General features: G+C 42.9%; 1 protein-coding gene across 13 annotated transcripts in view; it reads right to left on the reverse strand.

Annotated features, from left to right (window-relative positions):
* Window positions 1-25683, reverse strand: part of rbfox1 (RNA binding fox-1 homolog 1) — a 642946-nt gene that overhangs the window by 79139 nt on the left and 538124 nt on the right. For 11 of the 13 annotated variants that reach the window (XM_007893782.2, XM_042341049.1, XM_042341050.1 and 8 more), the window contains one exon: window positions 20903-21145. In XM_007893782.2, the coding sequence (XP_007891973.1) occupies window positions 20903-21145 (243 nt within the window). Of the gene's footprint in view, window positions 1-20902; window positions 21146-22678; window positions 22808-25683 lie in introns of those variants that run through there. The other 2 variants (XM_007893784.2, XM_007893791.2) reach the window with 2 other exon arrangements.

Raw genomic sequence — 25683 nt, forward strand, 5'->3', positions numbered from 1 at the left:
TGGCATTAAGTCTGCTTTGCGTTACACCAGCTCAGAACACGCAATTAGAGACATTTGTGGAGACAAACTACTCATTCTTATCTTACTTCAGCAAGAACCTCGATTCGCCACTATAAATAAAGTTCATGTGTCAGTGAGACAACACTTATCCATCAGTCTATTGTTATCCTACATGAGATGAAGAGATAGAGCACAGCAGGTGCAAAGTGCAAATAGGAAGGTCTACATGATGGGCCGAAGGGATTTCCTCCTGCTTCTAAATTTGTTGTTTTTCCCACAGAAATATTATGCTTTTAATATTTTTGGGTGCAACTTGCATCCATACCAGCCTGCAGGCTGGGAAATGGATTTATTTTACATTGACAGGTTTGCAGGCCTCCAACAGTTAGATTTTGCCACGGTGGTAATTGAAAGCGAAATGCAACTGTGAGAACCATCACTTAATAGACTATGTCACACGAAGCATCCTGCGATGCCGCTAATATATCAATAAATCAAAGTCTCGACGTTAGTGTGTTACCAACATTTTGTTTGCTGAAGTGAAAAGCTTGTGCACTCATTCCCCAAACTAAATTCATCTAAGTTCTCCCAATTCCTTGCAATTCAGCTTTTTTGCATTCGCAGCACTTGGAGTTGAATAAAACAAAACCGTTTTATGCAGCTCGAGGCCTGATCAGCCTTGTTTGAGCTCTTGGGTAATAATAATAATGATAATATTCCTCGCATTTGATACAGCGCCTTATCAACATGGCAACCTCCCGATTTCCTCTGATTCAACAGTGGAAAGAATGTCACCAAATACTCCACAGACTTATTTTGGGTGGATGTAGTCGGAAAATGGACACTTGTGGCAATTTCATGCATTAAGAAAAGTTGGGAAGAACTTGATTCCATTTGATCTCATCGATCGTACTTATCTCCCCATTTACACAACAGGGTAACATCTTTAAAAATGTCCAGTCTGGAATCACACTTAACGTGGAGAAATTCCACCCGGGTCGAGATTCACTCTCTAGCACTTTAGAAAGTTCAAATTCAGCGAATTGTTAAACGTTGGTCTTAAATTCGAAGTTTTTTTCCTGTATTAACCGTGCTATCTCCACAATGTATGACATTACCAACAACAACATGTACCTATATAGCGCTTATCACAGATGATCACATCTCAAAGTGTTTCACAGTGGCCGAGCAGGACGGAAGTTAGATGGGTAGATGGTAGGTGGCTGAAGGCACAGTAAGAGGTAAGATTTTTAGAAGGGTTTTGAAAGTATGGAAAGAGGGTAACACTCCTCCAGATAAAATTTGTCATCGTCTTCAGAGTTCTTTGTGCGACATCGTTGTGTGCAAATTGGCTGCTCCGTTTACTACAAATACAGCCACATCACTTCACCCAAAACTTTGTGAAGCTTTGTGAAGCGCTTTGAGAGGGATCAACGTTATACCTGCTGTATCAAAAGTAAGGATTATAATTATTATTTGTGTGATAATGCATTGAAGAACATCAGTCCTTTAGTACCTTTAAAACAGTTGCAGGCAGAAAGTATTTCACCCACAAAATATACAGTCAATTCACTTTACAGTATATTCTGTGAAGGGCTTTGAGACGTCTCGAAGATGTGATAAGGTGCTATATCAAATGCAAGGATCATTATTACTACTATTTTGCCTTTCTCTTTGTTCTCACAGCTTCTCATTCTCAGCACTTAAATCTCTGGATCACACAAATGCACCGTTTGCACGTACTGTTACTTTTAACACTTGCTGATCAAGCTAACGTGATGAGCCACTGTTTTGCTGACAAAAAGCAGGCAGGAAACTGAAAACTCTTAAGGAGATGCCAACAGCACAAAGGTTTCGCTTTGAAGTTGAAGCCTTTGATTTTTAACGAGATTTCCAAACCTGGCGCATTTTACTGCAGACATATTTGCTTGAAAATGACGCATCAACTCGGTTAAATTGCTCCGTCTCATCGCGTATATAACGTCAGTATTCACGACACTTAACTCATTCTACCGGTTCGGTGCTAAATGGCAAATTGAACTCGCAGGCCATCAAAAACATTCGTAAGGATAAAACAACTTAATGTTGCTTTGATCCGACACAATCGAGAAAGAAGACATCTGTCTCCTTGACAAGTATTCTTGACATTCCACCCTGTGAAAAGAGATACTCCAGAGATTTGAGCCGAAATTTGGCTCAAAACATTAATTCGCAAGTGCTCGCCCGACTCCTGCAATATTCCACTAAACCTTAGCCGTGAAGCCATTCCGGTTCAAAACGTAAGTTTGCGCAGAGCAGACGGGTGAAAAATGCTTAAAATTTACCCTTAATTTTTAAGAACGGCGGGAAGACAGGTTCCAAACGAAGGCTGGATTTGAGAGATTTCCACCGACGAGATCGATCTTAAATTTTAAGACCCAAGACGTTCTCGTCGGCAAAGACTAGGTGGAATTTACGTCAGAAAAAACCTCTGCGCACCTGGAAGAGCCTCCATTAGCAGGTTGTGGTGTAGCCCTCTGATACGGAATAATCACAGAACCTGTTGGAACACTTTGGATCCAATTCTTCCTGTTCCTACAGGACCAGCTACACAACCCTTATGAAATTGCTGGCTTTCTGGATCTGAGAATACCCATCAGGACAAGCCTAAGTCTACAGGAATTCTCAGCAAGTTCGCATTACCTCTCAGAAGAGGAACTAAAGACTTGCAGTGGATGAAGCTGTATTCACTTGAGGCCTGGTATTTGTGCTTTGTGGAGTCCTGTAGCTCAGTGGATAGAGCTCTCGCTTTGCAAGCGAGAGACCTGAGTTCAATTCCAGGCAGAGGGCGAAACCTTGGGCAAGTTTCCTTACTCCACACAGAGCCTAATAATAATCCCTCCAAAACCAAAAACAATAATAAATTGCTCATTTTCAATCCACGACTGTTTGTGGGACATTGCTGTGCGCAATTGGCTGCCGCCTTCGCCCACAAATATACAGTCAATTAACTTTACAGTGTGTTCTGTGAAGCGCTTTGGGATGTCCTCCCGACGTGAAAAGCGCTATATCAAATGCAAGGATTATTATTATTATTATTTCTTTCTTCCCTTCCCCCCAACCGATCACCACCTGCTTGAAAGTGGTGCTCACACTCCACGCTGACATTTATTAACTCTCCATTCTAACCGGATGCACTCGAGACTGCTGGCGGTTTCATTGTCCACAGTGACGTGCAGTGTTTAATAAAACAGGAGTCCCTCTGTGATCTAACAGCGGCATTTGCTCAGGATCCGTGGACACGACATGCGAAGTCCATTTATGCAGGGAACGTGTTGATGCATCTCACCACTGTGACGGCTTGTGTGAACAGAGCCACATGCTGAGCCTCTAGCGGCTTGTGTTCAGAGTCAGCTCGAAGGTGACAAGATGCAAAGAGGTCTTCGCGCGAGATTAACGAGTGCTCTTTTTATTAAATTGGTCGGAGTGGCAATTTTGATCTGTCTCCCTGTCAGGCCAGGGAAGCGGGTTTTGTGTTCGGGAAGAGCCCCGATACGGCACTCAGTAAGAAATTCCTTTCAAGGTGACCGGATGGAAGGTGTCAGCCTGGCTCAGTCTGTAGCACTCTCACCTCCGAGTCAAAAAGGTTGTGAGTTCGAGCCCCACGTCAGGACTTTGAACTCATGCAGTCGTACCATAGGCACAATCGAAGGGGAAGGCCTTGGGAAGATGTGATCTGAAGACCGAAGAAGGAGGGGTCAAAATGGTGGGACAGAGGCAGAAAGTTCCAGAGTCTCATGGCGTAGTGGCTGAAAGCAACAACAACAACTTGCATTTATATAGCGTTCCTCACGCAGGTTTAGGGTCTCAGAGCGCTTGACAGTGGCGGAGCATGAATCCGAGGCCGGTGGGAAGAGGGAGGTGAACCGTAGGCACTGTCGAAGAGGTAGGTCTTTAGGCCATTGAAGCCTAGCAAGGACTTATCCTTAGGAATTGTTTTTATTTGGAAAAGTACGAGGGAGCCAGATCCTCATTTATAAAGATAATAATTTGAAGCTGAGCTGCTTTGTTTAGAGCACAATACGGCACTTAAGTACAATACTGCAATTGAACACAGCACATTACTGGGTTAGGTTTTCATGTTAAATTTCGCACAGGAGCACAGTTCTGCCAGGATTTACACAGGAGAGTCTGGAATCTTTGCCCAGTTTAGCACGGAATACAGCCAAGTTACCTGAGGCACTCTCACGCTTCACTGTTAACAGAAAATGAGAGCATAAGTCGGAGTAAAGCAAAGTAACTGAAGCAACTTTTTAAAAAAAAATTAAGACACACAAAAAAAACAACCGGGAAGCAGGAATTATTTCAAAAAGGCTATTTTATCCTTATCTTTTTTTAAAAAAAACACTGTCAGAAAATATGCCGTCAGTAATCTCATCAACGCCATGGACTGGAGAGGATTGCCGTGTGAAATGCAATACAGCACTAACAAATTACGTGTGTATAGCGCCTTTCAGGTCAGGAGGACGTCCCAAGGTAATACACGCTCAGTTTTCTGGTAACATGTTAAGGTTAAGGTACTGACTGGTGCAGCAGTGGGTGGTGGGGTGTGGTAAATAGTTTGCAGGTTCAAATCCAAGTCTATGCTAAATGATCTGACCTCTACCAAGGTATGACTTTGGGCTGTACAACCCCTGAGTTAAGGAAAGGAAAATTGGACAGGATTCCCAGTCCGGTTCGCTGAACAGACATGCCTGCTGGAAGGTGCGTATGGGGACAAGGAGCAGGTTTGCTTTGTGACATGTCCTGCAGGAAAACAGCCAGCCCGCCGCAGCTTTCCGCCAAGGCTCGCAACACGTGTAACCTCCGCTTTAGCGAGGTTCCGGGAGGGTGGCCAGCACCACGGAACCGTCCGCGTTTGGAAAGGAGAACAAAAGGAAGCCTGAAATCTTTCCTGAGCCGGACAAATAGATTGAAATAGAAAAAAAAACTGGTAAAGAAAAGAACACTTGCTTCAAACACCTTCTTGGTACCTGTATATTACTGAGAAAACCGTCTTGCAGAAATCGTCGTGCCACACGGTAAAACGGGGGAGGAGGGGCCGACCGATATCCTAATCATCTACAATAATAATCTATAATAATAAATTGGTCACTTCAATCCACGATTGTTTGTGGGACGCTGCTGTGCGCAATTGGTCGCCGCGTTTCGCCCACAAAATACATATTCAATCCACTTGACAGTATATTCTGTGAAGCACTTTGAAACATCTCGAAAACGTGATAAGGCGCTATATCAAATGCAAGGATTATTATTATTATTATTTATCGCATCACATAGCGCATCATGTCCAGCACCAACCCGTATAGTTGAGTCTTGGATCAGCAGCAGCGGACCAGCTTCTTACTGTAAAGCCATGAGTTGATACACACTGCAGCAATTAGATTAAATTTTTTCAGCCAAGTGGCAAATGGCAAATAAGAAAGAAATCAGTTCCACCGACTTTTTTTTTGTGAACTGAAAAACCCACAAGTGATTGCGACATGTTTTCTGAAGATATGGAGGTGGGGGGCGGGGGTGGGGGGGGTGGGTTTGCTTAAACTTTCTATACAGCAACGTTACTTTGCGCTTGGAAAAAATTACCACCTCTGCCTTGGACCTGACCGACTACCTTCGAGAGTGGGTTTCGGATGGCGAGAGGCGATCGCTGATTTCTGAATTCAAAGCACATTCCTCTCTCTCCCGAGGAGCATCTCCGACTCAAGAGCACTCAGCCCGAATTGCAAAACGTGCCGCGATAACACGAGGAGACAAAGAGAAGGTGCTTGTTACAATTTCAATAAAGCAATGTGTGGCAAGTGCTAATGGAATTTGATGCATTATAAAACAGTCCTCGACTTTGTAAGCATTTCGAATCAGCGACTGTATGATTTTCAACCGTAACGTGCCCGAGAACGGCTAATGTATCATCATGATGTAGCAGGTTGGCTGCGATGCTTTACGGTATTTCACAGTACATTAACCTTGTGTACCAAAAGTATTATGACCTCATCGGAATGAATTTATCGTATGGAGAGTCGACGCGCGAGGCTAGACCTCAGCCATTACCGTTTTCGGCACGAGCATAATTCACTCGCGTGTGCGTGCGTGCAGAAACCTGCTGTTGCTGTGGCAGCGCGGCATAAATTGCTGGTACCTGGGCATCCGCACCGTGTTGTGATGGCGCCGTGTGCAACTACCGTTCGGTTTCTAGCGGATTCGTTTTGACGGCACTAACCCCGTCACTCGGGTACGGTGCGAATTAAGGAACGGTTTAAACAAGAATGGGAGCTTTCGCGGCCAAATAATTCAGCATTTGACAGTATTCATGGATTGAGGACCGAGGTGCGATGAGGGTGTAATATTCAACATGTTTCCGCACAAACTGTCATCACTGACTTTTTCCTAATTGTTTTCAATTTTGTACGAAAAACAAACAAGGGCATGACGAATAAATAATAATAATAATAATCCTTGCATGATACAGCGCCTTATCAAGCCTTCCAGACGTCTCGAAGCGCTTTACAGAATACACCGTCAAGTGAATTCACTGTATTATTTTGAGGGGCGAAACGTTGCATGAATGGCAAACTGGGCGATAAACCGCCCCACAAAATTAACTCGTTGCTCTCCGAGACTCCTTAAACATACCAACTCGATGGATTAAACTGGACCTGAATTTCATTCAGTTGGAATTATTATTTTTTTTTTTAAAAAATCATCAAATCGGGTAGCCCCCACGGCTATTTGTGCGACTTTGCTGCGTGTAGATCGGCTGCCGAGGTGGTCGCCAAAATAGTCACAGACACACATTACAGCAAATCCTGTGAGACGTCCTCCCGATGTGAAAGGCACTGTATCAAATGTAAGGATTAGTATTTATAGACCCACAGGACCAAACTGATGCTGAAATATCCTCAACAGCCTCTCCCGAAATGTGTGCATCTTTCCAAGAGAACTGCAGTCTTAAAGCAGCAGAAAGAATTCTCTATTTCAGCCCAACTATTACATTTAATCTGAACAATATACTATGGGGAGGTTGGGGGGGTGGGGGAGGAAAATACATCCTGCTCTGTAAATCTCCTCGCGTTAGTCCAAATGTAGACTTATATCTCTTTACGCCTCTTAACCCTAGATGTAAGGATGATTGAAAAACGTGAATTATCTCCAACTCGAATGTATTTGCTTTGTGCCTCCTGTCTGATATAAATGAACACAGGGTTTTGTTTTTTGTTAAGGCTGGTGTGTAACATGCACGACAACCCTTAAGGGTCTCCAGTTGCAGCGTCTGAGAAATCCAGAGGCATAACCTGTCGACACTTCTCTGTTGGAGCATGTGCATGAATAATGGCCGCTTTGGATGAGTTACCGCAGGGCAACTTAACTGGTGCCCATGGAAACATACCCCCAGTTGAAGGCAAAAGGAGTTGAATGGCTTCGGGAGAGGAGAGAGATGAAAGGAAATTGGCCAGGGAACGAAAATGTGAAACGTAAATAAGACGAACAATAAAAATGCTCAAATCTCGGTGCACGCCAATCAAGACATCTCTTGGGGGTTGGGTGGGGGGGGGGGGGGGGGAGCTGAGCTCTGTGCGATTGACTGGCATTGAGAGCAACTGGATGCAACTAGGAATCTATCATTTATTAGTTCCTTTTTTTAAAAAAAAAACTATTTTGGGGGTGGGTGGGATTTGGTTCGATACCTCAGCTTCATCAGTTCTTGGTGTTTGGCATTTTTTTTCCCTGACATCCTGCCAGTCTAACACTAAAGCCCTCCGACTGAGCCAATTACTGCCTTTGTGAAACTGGGCAATGAGTGGGGATACAGTGAAGCTTGTACCCTCTTCTAAAAATCGAGCCATTTCACTACCTCAATACTTAGAAATGTTGTCTTTTGCTAATGGACATCGTGGGACACTACCAATTAACTGCCACGTTCACCAACAAAACACACAGTCGCTACATGTTAAGAGGATGCGCTGTGAAACACTTTGAGATGCCTCGATGATGTGATAAAGCAATTGGACCAAACGCAAGTATAATCATCACTTACCTTTCAGAGAGACTGAAGACTGCAGGCAGATAAAATCCTCAAATATTCTCAAATAATTTACACGCTCAAATTTCTCTCAGAAGCTGAGATCCGAGTGCTCCTGTACTTCCTCTCACTCTAAACAACGAATGCCCTTTCCAAATTCAAGTCGTATAAGAAACATTAAAGTGTTGTTATGAATTCCTAATTAAGTGCATTAGAAGTGCCGATTTTACAAGGCAATAAATTGCCCCTGTGTGCCGAATAAGTGACAGGGCCACAGGCTCATTTATTTATTGGTTTATGATCACTGTTATTGCCAAATAAACTCAGATGCAGTGACGTATTCAGCTAATAAACTTGAGTTTATTGGATTGTTTTCGGACACACACTTTGCAAGCTGGCTTGCGGAGGGATTTGTTACACCTGTCAGTCTAAGGTTTCTCTGTGTGAAGGTGTGTGCCCCTCACGCTGGTTCATTGATCAGAGACGAGGGATGGAGAGAGAGAGAGAGCGACATGAATTGGCATGTATTGGGATACAAGAGCACTAAATATTTTCCATTCGAGGAAAATTTTGTTCTGGCTGCACACAAGATGCTTTGTACACTGTGCCCTGAGGACAGGCTTCACAGTGCAATAAAATCCTTTGAAGCCCTTTGAGAAGTCTTGATGACATAACGAGGTCCAATGTCAAGTGCAAGGATTATTATTATTATCATTATTTTGGGGGTGATTCCCCCGTTGCAAGTTCAGTTTTGGTACGAAAGGCACCAGGTCTGAAGTTTAGAACTTAACACAATTAATTTTGCCTCATCGCTTGTTTTTATTTCAAATAATAACATAATAATCCCTGCACTTGGTATACAGTGCATTTTACATCGGGAGAACATCTTAAAGAGCTTCACAGGATTTACTACAAAGTGTACTGACTATGTATTGTGTTTTGTAGACAAATGCGACAACCATTTTGCTCACGGCGATGCTCCACAAATTGCCAGTGAGTGAATGACCAAATTTTATCAGCGGGAAGGTCGGAGAAACTCCCTTCTCTTTTCGAGTAGTGCCTTTCGTACCATGAGCTCAAGATCAAATTAAGCAAATGAAAGGAACACGAGTTGACATCAAAGTCAGAGGACCGTCTCGTACAACGGCAACGGTGCCATGAGAAGCAGAAGGTTACAAGGTTTGATTTTCATTTTTGTACTGAGTTATTTGATCTCAAATGGTACAAAGGTTGGGTGTTACGTTGACTTTGACCACTCCTTCACTCTGCGTTAATCCCTCCCACTTCTCCAGTCTCATGAACACAGTCCACATGCCTGTTGGGGGATGGGGTGAGGGGGTTCTTAGGTCTTGGGGGGGTGGGGGTCCTAACCAATGATCAGCATTACAGTACCCTCATGTCCAGCTCCCTCTGCTGAATGCATAATGCCTACGAAAGTGAAATACTTCCTTCTCTTCAAAAGTTTCTTGTTCTTTTTAAATAAAAAAGCAAAAACAAACAAACATGATCGCCAACAAAACACACAGTCTACATTTACAGCAAATCCAGTGAAGGGCTTTGAGGCTTCTGGTCAACATGAAAGGCGCTATATCAAAGGTAAGCGATATGATTACTTTGGTAGAAAGTAATTCACTTTGAAATGTGGAACAGAAATCCACTGTAGACTCACTTTTGAGCACTGAACTCAACCACAGGCCGTTACACTAGTTTAACTCTGGGACACAAACAAATGGATCGAAGTCGATCCCATTGTTGAACTGTACGATGACATTAAATGAAGACTGTACTGACACACACCTTCAGAAATAAGCGCCAGTCACCATGTGAAATCTAAAAATAATAATCATAACAGGCATTTTCATGCTATAATGCTCAGAGTGAAGATGACGCATTTTCACATCAGGACGCGATATTTCTCTGGGAGCTGCTGAGATATATTTAGGTCCAGGACCTTCACACCCACATCTTCCGCTCGGAAAGCAGATTGGAGATCGAAAGAGACATTTATACCCAGCGCATTGAGACGCTTTTAAGTTGCAGGTACCAAAAGCAGACGAGTTGACATTGTAAAGTCGGAAGATGAGAAGTTGATTTCAAAGGTAGAAAGGTTAGAAAAAGACGTAGAAAATACAGTAATTAAACGAACAAACAAACAAGCCAGAGATTCTTTAAATTGATGCTACCTGATTAACACCAGCGCTAATTGAAGAAATATCTCACATTCCGCCCTCATTTATTTGAATCAGCCGGGTCGAAAATTATTGGGGCGTTGCCAGGATTTCTATATTTTGGAAGTCACTATATTATTGAAAAGGATAAATCCTCACATTTGATATACTGCCTTTCACGTCAAAGGAAAATCTCAAAATGCTTCACAGAATATACTGTAAAGTATTCCCAGTATACAAACAGCCATGAAGTCAATGACCGATTTTATTTGTGGGTGGGGGGGGGCGGTGGGTGGAGATTGTTGGCCAGGACGCCGAGAGAAACTCCCTTCTCTTTTCGAAAAGTGTCAGGGGATCTTTAACGTCCATCTGAACAGGCAGAAGAGACCTCTGTTTAACGTCTCATCCAAAGGATAGCACTTCATTCAACAAGAATGTCATTAGGGACTGTGTGAGTTCAAAGTCCTGACATGGGATTCAGTGGTAAACCATGAAATCAGCCAATGTGCCTTTTTAGCTCTTATCATTTATCGTTTGATAAATTCAGGCTCCTCTGGACTTTGTTCTTTAGCAAGAGTGGGGTTGAGGGAGGGGCGGGGGTTCTCACGTCTTTGTGCGGCAGGCAATATGTGCGATCTATCACTTGCTCGTCCTTCAGACTTACCCAGGCGTTTCAAGGTGCTTGGAAAGTCCTTGAATATTTTATCAGGGAGTGCTGCTTCCCTTCACTTTTCGATACTTACACCTAACACGTGTTTCACTTGTCTAGATTTAGTAAAGATCCCAGCATTTTCACCCTCTGTAATGTATACTTCACCAGCTGGGGACTATCTTTTTTTTTGCCTTTTCTTGTTGCTGTGAACGTAGTGAGCAACAACAGAGGTGTGTCAGAACCACATGGAAATAGCTTCGCTCGGCTCTGCTGTTGGCTGGAACTTTGAACCAGCATTCCACTCAGTTTTCCCGAGCCTGTGCGCGTCATTAATGTTTCTCGGGCTTTCTGAGTCAACTGCTGTGTTCACTCACACACCTTTAATCCACAAGTACCTGACGCTTCACTCACTCACCGAATACACCTTTTTTGGGGGACGTGAAAGAGATATCTCTTCTCTTCTGAACCACCACTGGCTTCATCCGGTGATCCCGTTGTGATTTTGTTGGGTTTTGCCCTCTTTACCACTGCCCAGGGGTTTTACTTTTTGGGTGCTTTGATTTCTTCTTGATTTACACTGATGAGATTGACATGAAAGATGGCGGATTTTACCAGAAGATGGTGTGATTTTCCAGCTTAGAAACAACTCCCTTTGCCTTGAACTCGGACGTCCTTTTGGTCTGGGTTTCTGCTGCTCAATATTTAGCAACCTTTGGCTCACCTTCCACATCTTCTACCCTGCTGTCTGATAGCTCAATTGACCGTTCTACTCAACACTTCACCCAGATCGTAGGCCTTTTCCAGTGCTCATCAACAAAACCGTTTTGAAGAGCAACCTCTGATATCCTGTGCTTGGAGTTCACTCTCCGCAGTCTGGAGCTAGCAATTCACTGCCTACCCATGTACAAAAGCGATCCACTGACTCTCTCCCACACTCCGATGAGCTCGACATAAAAGGCTTGTTGTGGAAATAGCATTTCTAGAAACACAGAGCCCAGTCGAGAGAAGCAGGCTTAGAATTAGCACTGCTTCAATCCCATTCAGTGTGTTCCACTTGAAATTTCATTGGAAACTGAGAGCTATACAGTGTGAACTCAAGCACGGTGCCTATTCACATGCCCCTGGTCATATAAAACTAAAGACTCAGCACAACCTATTCACTTTCCTCCAATCCACCCGTCATTCCTCCTCTCTCTCTCTCTCTCTAACACACACTCACGCACACACGGGTCTCCCTGCTGGGACCAGTAAATCCGCGGGAAGCCTGGGACGAGGGTCACACTCATTCCAGTAGCAAGGTTTGGATCATGTCGTGAATCTGCTCGCTTTTATGCCAGATTGTCACACTGGAGCGGACACAATTGGGAAAGTAGTTGTGGAGCCTTGCTTTAAGATGAGAGAGAGGAAGGGAAATGAAAAGCCTCAGTTCTTCAGGAATCGATAGAACCTGGTGTTATTACCAATTTGCTGTGAAACCAGGTTGAGTGGGCGCCTAATTTACCTGGGTCCCACAGTACAGTATTTAGGGGCTCTAAACTGTTAACTCAATCACTGCACCAGGCCCTGTATGACAGGATACAGATGCTGATTCCAGAAGTTCACAAAATCACAAGATTGGCTCAGAGGAAGAAGACCCTTCGGCCCAATTGGTCTCATTCCTGCAGAGTACCCAGGGCCTTGGGACTTCCTCTCGAACATGAAAGGTGCTTATATAAATGTAAATGTGTAGTCTAATACTCACCCTACTGTCCTGCCCATCCCACCAGAACTTTTTTTTTTAAACGAGTCCAATTTTCTGGACTTAACCATAATGGGGATGATTTTTTTTTGCTTTTTAAACAAAACAAGGGGGAAATCTATGCAGTTTCATTTACAGATCTGATAATAATAGTAATCCTTGCATTTGATGAAGCACCTCATCACACCTTCGAGGTGTCTCAAAGCGCTTTACAGCATATACAACAACAACAACAAGATTCCATTTATAGAGCGCCTTTCACGTCGGGAGGACGTCCCAAGGCGCTGACACTGTAAAGTATAGTGACTGTATATTTTGTGGGCGAAAGAAGTTGATGGCAACTATGGCAAGTTTCACCCTTTCGTTTTTACTCCCTCGAGCTGTCACTAGGAATGAAAGGAAATAAATTCGACCCGTTTACTTACTTACTAACTTACTTACTTGCAAAGCGACTTTGGAAACGAGCCCATCTAAATTGCAGAAAAAACCTTCAAACTGTTTGAACACACACAGACTGACATTTGGAAGGGCTGTGCACTGCCAAATTTCAGAGCAGCTTAAGCCACACTTTTTCCTTTAAAAGTTTAATCAGGGTTTCAATTTTTAATTCAAGTCAGTTTCATTGACTCCTCAAAGGAGGAGTTTAACCAACACCACTGGAATTTTTTGTGAACAGATTTGAAGGAGTATTAAAGGTTAATGGTGGACAGAAATACTTTTGAGTCAGGTTGTAATGATAATACTAACGATAATACATTTCAGACATGCTTAGTTTGATTTGGGACAACTCTCGGTTGCCTTATTTTATGTTTATTCCAATGTGAACTTGCCCCAGTAAACAACATGACAGTGTTTGAACTAAATCTTCAAGAGCAAACCATCCCTTTGTTGACAAAGTGCTAACATTCCTTTAAACTACCGTGTCAATGCTGATAACCACTTTGATTTTAGGGCATTTAAATTCAATTCGGGTCTGTTTGTGAACCGAACACCCAACAACAAAAAGGCGATTTGAATTTTTTTATATAGAGAGAATTCTCTGGTGGATTATAAATACTGCATTTGTATACTATTAAAATATAAAATCTGCGTGACATTCTTATCAGCCAAATTCACTGCCTTCACAAAAGACCTTTCTATGCAATTTCAGGGAGAAATATAAAATTAGCATTGCTAAGTACGTCTTTGGACACGTGATCAATGTGGCCAAAGGATTGCTGGAGTACCAATGCTTTAGTCATCTTTAATTTAATTTACAACCCTTTGTGAAATCAGAATGATAAAAGCGCCATCGAAGATATTTTAAAAAGCTTTGAGCTTCAGCCTTCTTAGCACGATTAATCCTCTTTATTTACCTCCTTACAAAGCCCTTAATGTGCCCTTTTAATGGACCTACTTAATTCTTCGAGAAAAAAATTACCTTTCATTCTATTTTGTTAGAGGAGATTTTCAGTAAGATGGTACAAGGCAATGCATGTCCTACAGAAGTAAGTGATGTTTGAAATTGTGTGATGGAGTTTCCGTGTCTATAGAATAAGGGAATGGATAGACTGATGGGCTTTAACAGCGACTGACCTTTTGAATCCAGATACCTGAGACCTGCAGTGAAAGTTATAGGTTGAGAAATCTCCCATTGATCAGATTAATTTCAGTCTGCTCACAGTGTATACACATCTGTCGTTTTCTTACTGCTATTTTCCCACGCTTGCAGGTTTATGCCGCAGAGAAAACAATATGTTTTCAAAGAAAGTACTCAAATAATAGTAATAATAATTCTTGCAGTTTATGCAGATGTCTTTACGCACACTGGGTCACCAGTCATCAGGCCATTATTTTGTGGCTCTGTCATTTTGGAATAAAAAGCAAAGTTGCGACCTGACCAAATATTAATCAAATTAATTAAGTTTGGTATTCAATAAACAACAAATCCACAAGATGGGTTTGGATGAAGAAGGCCCCATTGACCCACCAGTTCTCATCCTCCAGATTCCCACCCTACCATCTTCCCAACACTGCACAAAGCTGTTTTTTTTAAAAAAAATGAGTTCGGTATCTTGGCCATCCTTCCTGGCAATCTATTACAGTCGCTAATTACCGTCTGGGTATAGAAACATTTCCTGGTATCTGTGCTGAAATTGCTCTTTGCAACTCTAAACCCATATTCCGCTTGTTCTATACGTGCATCCTAAAGTAATTTTCCTGGGTTTATTTTTTCAGTCCCATTTAAAATTTGACATTCATCCACAAGGATCTCTCTGAGACGTCTCCGAGAAGCCTTAGCTTGTCTAATCATTGCTCATCATAGCTCTACCACTGGGAATCATCCTTGTTGTTTTCGTCTGCACTGCGTCTAGGGCCTGGGCAATGCGATGCCTTATGTCAGGGTGACCAGAATCATACGCAGTTCTCCAGGTGTGGCCTTGGCTAGTTCTATTCTGGCACAAGAGACAATCCTTGATAGCATTTGTATTGCTTCTAAAAGTGTACTTGTTTCACACCAATAAAACAATTCAGTTGGTCTTTCAGCTCCCCTGTGCTGCTCTGAGGCAAAGAGGCAGAGTATTAAATCGAACGTGACACTGAGCTGTACTCCAACCAGTGGCCGTTCAGTTGCAGATCGCCCCCACTGTGCTTCTCTCTTCCATCTTTATTTCCGCTTCAACCTTCAAATAAGTCTTTCCCCTTTGGATGCAATGGTTCCAATGTTTGCGCCACATCATACACACGCCGTCCCCCCAACCTCCCGCCCTGAAAGTGCACTAGAAATCCATTTAAATTAGCTTATTAATATTTATTTAATGGCACTAAGCTACGCTTCACACCACTGAGTTGAATAAGTGAAACAGGGCCTCAGGGCACAGAGCTCTTGCAAGTATACCAAAGCGCATTTTTTGAGAAAAAAATGGAATTCAGTTCACGGTTTTTTGATATTTCAATCTGCGTACATGATAATAGCGCTCAAAAAGAATGGCACGGTCTTAAGTGCTTTAGAAAAAAAGTAATCAAAGATCATAACGGCAGGAAATGGTGAAATTAATGAAATTGTAGAATTTCAGTTTTTTTTATATACACGATATGCACTTAAAACGCACACAGGTAAAAAAAACAATAATCCTTACATTTGAGCTAGCGCCTTTTATGTCAAAATGACGTCTCAAAGCTGTTTGCAGGATTTTATGTCAAAATGATGTCTCAAAGCTGTTTGCAAACAGCTTTGAGACGTCATTTTGACATAAAAGTGCGGTGACTGTGCGGTGACTGTGTATTTGGTCGGCAAATCCCAAATGTTTGGATATTAAAACTTTTAAAAGTAGCGTTTTATTTTAAAAAAAAGCACATTGCTTCTGCAGGTCCTGTATATGTTTGTTGGCAGGGTAATTGATGGTTATTGGAAGGAAGTCACTCTTTGGACTCTCTCAACAATTCATCTGCCTGCATTTCAACCCAACCCAGAGTTTAATATCTGTGAAATTCAAACCTCGTTGTTCAGTTGTGTTGATTTAACACTTCGACAAATTTCACGTGTGTCGAGAAGATTGTGTTGTCAATATCTGGCACAATTATGGACAGAAACACAGACAGACCATGTTATTGCTGCTCCTTGTGGACGTTGTTTAAAGTGGTGAGGGATGATATTTAATTGCCTATCTCAGGTAAACAACCTCATAGGCACCGGCCCGTTAAATTAATATATTAAACAAACAATAGTTTTTTTTAAAAAAACAAAGGGCGATGTAAATCGGAGCTTTTCTTTAAAAAATGTGGCAGTTGTCGTCATCCACGAACTTTGGGAAGAAGTGGTTTGCAATGGTTTGGGTTCATGTAACACAAGATTAACACTGCACAGGAAAAAAAAATCGCAGCGAATTTACAATTTCCACGTAACTAAAGTGATTGCCTTTAGCAAATTGCTTAATACTCTGCTTGTCCTATCCACAACATTTAAGTCCACAATTACAAACTTCTGTTTATCAAAACTCTCACTTCTCAAAACCCATCACTTCTCCAGACTGGAGCAGTTCAGATGTCTTGGGAAGGGAACAAGTGAACTTTGTCTTTCAGTATTCACTTATCTTTGCGGAAATGGGCTCTCATTGAAACACGCGAGCCAAGTTTCCCCGACACCCAACCTTATTTTTCTGAAGTCTTCAAATTTTGGCTTGTGGCAAAAAAAAATAATTCTGGAAAGTTCCAAAGTTTGATTGGCGAATACAATCAAAGAGTATTAATCAACGGATTTAAATCTTCTAACCTTTTGAGTTGAACTGTTACCGACATTCATATTTATGCAGCGATCTGATCTGTAGCTTAAATAAACTGTACTCGACTTTATGGCTTGAAACATGACAGATGTAGGGTAAAAATAATGATCTTCTTTGTTTTAGGATCTGTCCATTTAATTTTTTTATGCTTTTTCTCCCCCCCCCCCCCCCATGATCGAAATGGTTCTTGTAAAGAGGAACGCCTAATGTAATCACAGTACCTTTCGTTTTTTTTTATTTCTGAAGTATGGGATTCCATTAAACTATTTAGAAACAAATGAACGTGTCCAGATTTATGCTGTGCAGTCTCCTAAGATCTTGAATCAAATGAAAGCCCGCTCGTAAATCAATATTAAGTGGAGGTGAATATTGTTGTGCAACTTTTTGATCGACAAACTATGTTTGTAGGCTTAAATTAACCAGTGCGGGAATACAGCTATTCGGTGTCGACAGATTATTGACATCCTGAATTCAGGTACATTGCTGCTCAGGAAAGGTTGACAAAAGTGCATAACGTGTGGTTAGGTCTCTGAGCGTCTGATTCCAAGGCAGCCCAAGACCAAATGGAAATGATTTAGCGGATTGCACGGGTGCAACTGAACTTGATAGGTGGCTCAACAGAAATGATAAGCACTTGTTTCAAACATTGAACCTTTTACATCTTGGTAATTTACTAGCAAAGGCAAACACATTGCGATATTTCAACTGGAACGTGAGTTGTAAGCACAAAGTCGGAACCGTTAATTACTGAAGTCAAACTTGGAAATGAAGTTGATGAAAATGTAGTGGTTTTGGACCAGTTTATCTGTCTTCCTTTGTCAATGGTGTTTGAGAAAATACATGCAAGGCAGGTAAGGTTGAGAATTTTGGCACCCCTATCTGAAATGCCCCATCACTGGTTAGATTACCCCATAGACCAATGAAGATTGCTTTTAAACGCACACGTGGAATAGGTTTTCACCACCTTATACTTAACTATGTCCCTATAGTGGTTGCTTTTCTATGTAACTCTGACAACAAGAGGATTTTCTGATGTCCAGATCATATAAGAACTGATTTGGGATGATCTGAGATGCTGACAGATATGCAAAGCTGCTGTAATGTCATTGGGATGTTCTGTCGATGTGAAAGGCGCTATACAAATGTAATTTTGTTGTAAGGTTTAGGGTAAACTCATATTTATAAAGAGTCCCCCTCCAGAATTGTCCAAAAACACCATGATGCATACTTAAGCATTGGTTTTAAGGCTTTTGCTTCTATCTAAATTTGTAATTTATCCAATATAAAGTTAGGGGGTCTTATATAAAGAAAGGTATCTATTTGATACTATTGATGCTAAAAGTGGACAGCTAAACTGGACTTAAATCACCACAATTTGCAGACTGTATTTCTGATTTTGACTTTAGTTCACAATGGCTGACAATACCACAATGACAGAGTTAGTGTCCAGAACCTTTATTTGGAAGATCACTGTGCATCTCCGTCACATGTGAGCTGCTACGGTTTGTAATGACCCAACCATGATCATGCGTCATAATATAATAAATGTCAGATATTATATTTGTGTTAGAATGGTAAACAACTCTTGCTCTTGAGTTCCAAACCAGAGGGTTAAAAGTTTCAACCAAAGGCTTGATGGACATTTCATCTCAACCCATCCACCCTGTTCCCTGGGTGTTTTACCTGCTTTCTACCAAGTTATTGGATGGACCACACCACTGCAACCACTCCTTTGGAAGTGTGGAATGGGTACGAATTAGCAGAACAATCTTACACTGCAGTCATGCACAGAACAATTCAATTCAGATCAACCACCGAAGGAGCAATACTGTATTACGTGGAGCTGAAGGACAGATTCATGAATCAACCCCTCGTTCCACTGCAATACGGTACACGTCCTTCAGATTTGGGGTTGTTGAAATGGGGTGGTGAGGATGTGATGAGTAAGAAGATTGTAGAGGTCTAAGATGTATGGACTTGATTAACTTATTGCGAGGTTTTCAGCATATATGGATATTCTTCCAGTATGTTTTGGATCGCTGGCTGGAGTCATCATCAGTGGCACCATAAACACACTAAAAAGCTTCTGCAAGATTTGAGGCAGTGAGTCAATATATCCTGGGAGGTTGACTCACAACTCTGAAGATGGGAATAGAATGGGACAGAAACGCAATATTTCATGGCAAACTTCTGCAGCGTGTAACAGAATCAACTGAATCTGTTGTGGTCAATTGAATGTACTTAAAGTGCTCTATGGATTTGCTGTGATGAAATATAGCAAGCTGTCAGGTCACAAGGCATCCTTGCTAACATCATTTTGCCTGCAACCAGTAAGTTATCATCCCATCTTAAATGGACAGAGCCCATCTTCTAGCCTATTTAATAGAGAATCACCCCAGATATGGTTCTGATGCTTCACTTGACAACGAGGAATGCACAGAAACAATCCGCAGATACCACTTCAAAAGGCGCTCCCAACCCATTTATCACTGAGCAGGACTGTGATGAATAACACTGAAACGCCCTCGGAGAATGGCAAATGGCAATACCGCAGTGGAACCAGTGAAAATGTTCCCATTAATGGTGTCCTGCAGATGAAGCTTCAATACTCTTGCTGGTAAGAGAATAAGCACAAAGCACACTCGATCCTGACTGTTGTAAAGCTTTGCAGTTCATAATAATCCTTACATAGTGATGGATTAGAACTAGTCACGGTGAAGGTGGAGAGATTGGGCAGCTGAAATTTTATTGATAATAATCATGCCATTTGATATAGGGCCTTTCACCTCAGAGCTGATCACAGGATTTCCTGTCATGTAGTGACTATGTATTTTTGTAGGTGAACGCTGCAGCCAATTTGCACGCAGCAATGTCCCACAGGCGTGAAGTGAATGACCAGTTTTACCAGAGGATTAACGGCCAGGGCACCAGGAGAAACTTACCCTTTTCATTTATTTTGAATTATGCCACGGGATTTTTAACCTCCACCTGAACAGGCAGTCGAGTTGGGACCTTGGTTTAACGTCTCATCCGAAGATCGGCACTGGGCTATAGAGTGTTGACCTAAACTTGTGACTATTACACTGAGGGTAACATCGAAAGGACCGCGACTCGTTACCTAAATCATGGCCAATTCAACCAGTCGGCCACTGTTTCCAGCCTATGTAAACACACAGCGATTACAACAGTCTGGGCTTGATACACCACTGTGTTTGTTTGCTGTCTGCTCTTGTACCTGGGCGTGAGAGGATGGCATGAGGGCATTCAATGAAAGAAATGTCATTCAGCAAACTGATTAATGCAACAGGCCTCAAAGCTGATCTTTCCTCTTGGGAGCATTTGCTTGCTGAACATAAATCTTAGAAGTCGAGCTTTGCAGAAGGTTAACACTTCACTGGCAGTTGAAAGAGGCCACTGAGGTGACTGGTTAGGTATCTCTACATTTGAGTCACATTAAAATGTACCATAGTTCCGGGAAAGTTCATCAACAAATCCTCTCTGTGGTTTGTCTGCAAACACCTCACCTAATGGCGTGGAAGGTATTTTTTTTTGGGGGGGGGTGGGGGGGGTGTTGCTGACTTGAGTTGAGTGTGATACCACCATGTGGCAAATGCTCTTTCTTTTTATTTCCCCCAACACATTCCTAAACCTCAAAAAAAAAAGCACACCAACAACTGACTGAACTGACTTCTTTCAATCATATTAAATCTAACCTGGGAGAACCCCACCCCCCCCCACCCCACCCCCAAAATAACTGTTTGAAAAAGCAGATTTCATTCAGTCCAGGAAAGGAAGAAACACAAATAAAAATGAGAGCAAATTTTCAAATTACGCATGACTGGTCTAACATATTATTATTATTTTTATCCAAAAGGAAAATTTCAAAGGATAATCGAATACAAACAGTGATGGACAAGAAGACAAGGGGAAAAAGTGTGTGTGTGGCGGGGGCGGGGGGTGGGGTGTTTGATGCTGTGAGTGGGGGGGGGGGTGGAGGGGGTAACGAGGGAAAAACGCAGGACTTACTGTGGCTGTTCCAGACACGGTTTGTGCATTTGTGTCGGTACCGCTTTGTTCTGAGTGCGTCTGGGCAGCTGGGTACATGTTTAACGTGTGTTCGGGGACCGTGGTCTGTCCCGTGTAGTCCGGTGCCGGGTGGGGGTGTGGAGCTGTGTATTCTGTTGGGATCCCATTCTGAGGTGGAGCAAACTGGGCTGATGCGTAAGGCTGTGCCATAGTGTCAGGAGGTGCTGTGGCTTCCTGATTACCCTGTGGATCAGAGGGAGAGAGAGGGAGAAGAAAGAGGGAAGGAGAGAAGGAGAGAGAGAGAGAAAAAAAAACACACAACTTAAGACAGGGCAAAAACTCATTTCCCCACTTTTTTTTCCCAGGTGCATGTGGTCTGCTGGGGGATGGAGGGGGAGGGGATGTGTTCTCATGAGGCTTTCCTCAGCCATAAAAACAGCTGTCGTGCCTGTGTCTGGGCTGTCCTGGTTCACATCATCAGTCCTTTTTTTTTCGCGCCCTAATTAATATCCACGCTTTCACACCTCTGCCCCCAATAATTACTACCCACATTTAATTAGAAAAGACTAAAACACTTCCCGCACCGTGTGAGAGCTTCCGAACCCCGCAAAACGCCCCCCTTTTTTTTTGTAAAAAGGGTTTTTTTGGGGGGTGAAGTGAGAAAAATCTCAGCCTGTTGCCTAACACTGGGGGAATTGTCATTGAAGTCATTCGGGGGGCTTTATATATACGTATTTATATATTTTTTAATTAAAAAAAACACAAAAAAAGCTGTTTTTTGGGGGGAACCTCGAATCCCTTTACATATGTAAAAAAAAGTAGTTGCTGGCAGCACAGGAGAGAGGAACAAAGGATGGCAGACTGTCAGCCTTTCGCTAAAATGTGGCTGGCTCAAATCTAATGAAAACCACATTTAGCCCGAAAATATGCTTTACGTGGCGCAGTTTTAAAAAAAAAAGCCAGTTTATTGCTTTCAGCTCGAAGGCAAAAGCCGTAATAGAACTAAAAATCAGCCCAGACACTCCACACACACACACACACACATACGCACAAAAATAACCCTTTTGAAGTTGTCACTTGGCACAACAGCTCTCAAAGGCTTCACCAAACTCCTGTGTCACATAAAGGACTACGCATTTTCCACAGAGCCATTTCCCCCGCCAAAACTCCTTTCCCCCTTCTACATTCAATGATGATGGGTTTTTTTTTTGGAGGGGGGATCACAAATCAGTCAGGACGCAAGACATTCAGTGTCAGCACTCCCAACACTCAAAAAGGATGTAATGCAAATGACATGGAAGTCAAACTGCCACTGAGACAGAGCAAAAGTGAACAGAAGTCCCTCCTGTGTGTGGAGAGTGAAATGAACCATAATCTCCAAAACTCCTTGGAGAGAGGGATGGAGGAAGAAAAAGAGAGAAAGAGCGAGAGAGGATAAAGCCCCTCGCCACACGTGCATTGCTGAGCTACAGTTATGATGGGATGTTGCTGGTATTGCTTTCCTCTGCACCAGGAGACTGACTCGAAAGCAGCACCAGGGAGAGCTGAACTCTGCAGCCGCTAAGGCTTTACACAGTCTTGACAGTTTTACTCTTGCAACAGAATCTCTCTCTCGCTCTCCTCTCTCTCTTCACATGGGATCCTGCAACCTACTTGGCCCAAGCTTGCACAACTCCAAAACTCTCAACAGTCCCCTCTGTTTCCACGCCCGAGCTCTACAGAACGCATCGCTGCCAGCCAAAATATTAAACACAAAAGGGAAGAATGAAGAAATACCTGCTGCACCATCTTGCTCCCTTTTTCCTCCATAAACTCATCAGTTGTGCTACTAGGCCCTAAAGCATCTGCCAAAAGCAAGCTTCAATTAAGGATGGGGGCGTGTGTGTGTTATGTGTGTGGTGTGTGTGTGTGTGTGTATGTGTGCGTGAGCCTGTGTATGTTTGGAGGGGGAGGTGGTGTGAGTGAGGGGAGTTTCTGCAGTGTTTTCTGACCTCCCACTCAACATCTGACTGCTCCCAAACCTGAACCATATGGATCTTTCCTGCCAGACCTTGTCCCAGTTAATCACAGTAAGCCACTCCTCTGATGACTGTTACTGGATATAGTGCACGAGCTACTGCCAGACAACTCCCTGATGCAGTCACAGAGAGAGCACCAGTAAGGCAAGTAGCTGCATTCTTTGGCTGCTGCCTAACCACGGCTTTAAGGCAGCGGTTAGTTCTCGTGTTTGACAGACGTGCTCGGCGTGTACGAGGCTCAGATACTCGAGTTCCTGCTCCTCCCCGAAGCCGCTTCGGTTCCAGATCGTATCGCCGAAGAGACGCGGCGTTGTGGAACGCGGAGACCCGAGCGCTTTTTTTTCCCCCCCACCGAACCGGCTCCGCGGCCGAGACGAATTTGTCACGCTCGCGAGAGCCGACCGACGGTGGGGATACTTTCCACGCCTCCACGGTTACCGACCCATTCCCACCACCACCCCCCCCTCCACCTGCCTGCCCGCCCTTCGCCTTTCGTAGCAACGACCACCTGCACACGATACGAGATCCTCACATTTGACACGGCGCCTGATCGCGTCTCCGGGATGTCTCAAAGCGCTACGTCGCGGCTTTCGTGCAGGGTCAGAAACCAAACCGTGCGGGGACAGTTCGACAAACCTAAAGGAAGGGAGGCAGCTTATCTCGGGAAAGACTCCCATCTCCCAGCTTGATTCCTGCTCACGGGCAGTCAGGCAGATTGTCTGTCTGTCTCTCCTTACGTCAGCCTTCACTCATCGAAATAAAGAGCAATATTTCACTGAGACGCCGTGCGTCTTTTGTCTATATTTAGGGGTAGCCGGCTGGCTTCTGGTACGGAAACAGTTAAAGCGAAGAAGGTACAGCAAGGATGTGCATGAGATCAGGATTTGTAAATCCTTACCAGGCCACCCACATTTTACATTTAAATCTGCTTTTTTTTTCTTTCAAAAACACTATCTCGGCTTTAAATTGTTATCTCCGGTTGAAGGCAGAAGCCGGAGCTTGTTTCTTTGTAGTATTTCCTTTTGTGTTTCGTTTCCCACTCTTTCCCCCCACCGCAACTTCCTCTCTCTCACTCTCTCTCTCTCTCTCCCTCTCTCGCCCCTCTCTTGTCAGTTCATTTTTTTTTACGATTCCGTTACGTCTGGTTTATAGAAATCCGAATTACGAAGGAGATTCTGCATCACCCCCAAACCGGGGGAAAACCGGGAGCAATCGACATCAACAACGTGAATCTTTCACACATCCCTAATGCAGCGTGATAACATTTTGACTTTATAACTATAATAGAGGTTGGATCAACAGCTTCTCCACTAAATAATGCAAAGTCCATCAATGCATCAACTGAATTCCCTTTGCAAGCTGTGGTTGTAAAGGGATCAGCTTTGCTTCAAAGGAATCTCCCTCAAGTCTTTGATAGCAGCAACAGCAGCCAATTATACAGCTGCAGAACAAAAATGAGTGAGCACTGGTCTGACACATTAATACACAGGCAGAACTTGCACTCCAAGAAAAGCAGCCAAAACAAACAGAAAAGTACTTCAAGTGTAATTGAAAATATTCGTGTTTCCATTCTGCGGTGTTTCCTCAAGGTTAAATAAAATATAAGTTACTTAAACATCTTCGGGNAAAAAAAAGTTTCTTTTCATCAACAAAAATACACAAACGAATTATTTCTGTATCCATAACGTTCACTTAAATTTGATACCCAAGTTTCTTAACTTGACATTTATTTTACTTGTGTTTGGTACTCTACTTCTTTCCACTATTTTTAAACTTATAATAACAACAATAATAATCCTTGCATTTTATATAGCGCCTTTAAGACGCCTCAAAGCGCTTCACAGAAAATACTGTAAAGTGAATTGACTGTATGTTTGGTGGGAGAGACTTGTTCCCTGTTCCATTTGCTGTGTCAAGAAAGCTTTGTAAGCAGGTGTGAAGAGCTTTCGGAGACAAGTCGGGGAGGAATCCTTCTCCGATGTTCGCTGGGCTGTGGGGAGCCGGATTCGGACTGAGATCCAGAGCTCTGCGTGGGCAGGAATCCGAAAGCAAGACAATATTCACCTTTTTCCCCTTCGAGCCCAAAACTGAATGGTTTGGCTTCTTTTTTGAAAAAAACATTTGCTAATAAGGTGACAATTTGTCTCTTTCTGGTGCACACTGTACGAATATTTTAATTAATTTGTGTTTACATGTCGAGTCCTTTCCATGACACTTTAACACAGCTCCCACATGACCACCTGATAGCATAATACACTAGAGGGGCTTGATTCCTTGTTTGCATAACTAGACAAGGTTGCTGTGCATGAATTATTTATATTATCTGTCCTAATTTTCACACATTATACCCATATGCCGGCATTTAGTCTTAATCAGCATTTACTTCCGTTTCGGTGCTGGGCTGCCTTTGGAAAATGAGCTGCTGCTATAGAAATAATGCATCTCCACATTCCGTGAAGCACTTTGAGACGTCTCGAAGATGTGATAAGGAGCTACATATCAAAAAAGGATTATTCCCACTCAGGATGTGGACAAGAATGTGTGTGTGTGTGTGTGGGTGGGGGGGGGAGGGAAGGACGCGATCCGTGTAAAAGCACGAGAGCAAATAAAGAATTGTTAAAAAAAAATTCTAGATTGAACATTTAAGAATATTCAAACTGTTCCGACAAAACTTACTTCTCTGCGAAATGGATGAAATGGAGCTTGGGTGTCAAATGGCAAAATGGCGGGCAACTTGGATGAACATAGCGCGTTCTCTCCCCC

The sequence above is a fragment of the Callorhinchus milii genome, unplaced genomic scaffold (assembly GCF_018977255.1).
Source record: "Callorhinchus milii isolate IMCB2004 unplaced genomic scaffold, IMCB_Cmil_1.0 Scaffold16, whole genome shotgun sequence".
Lineage (NCBI taxonomy): Eukaryota > Metazoa > Chordata > Chondrichthyes > Chimaeriformes > Callorhinchidae > Callorhinchus > Callorhinchus milii.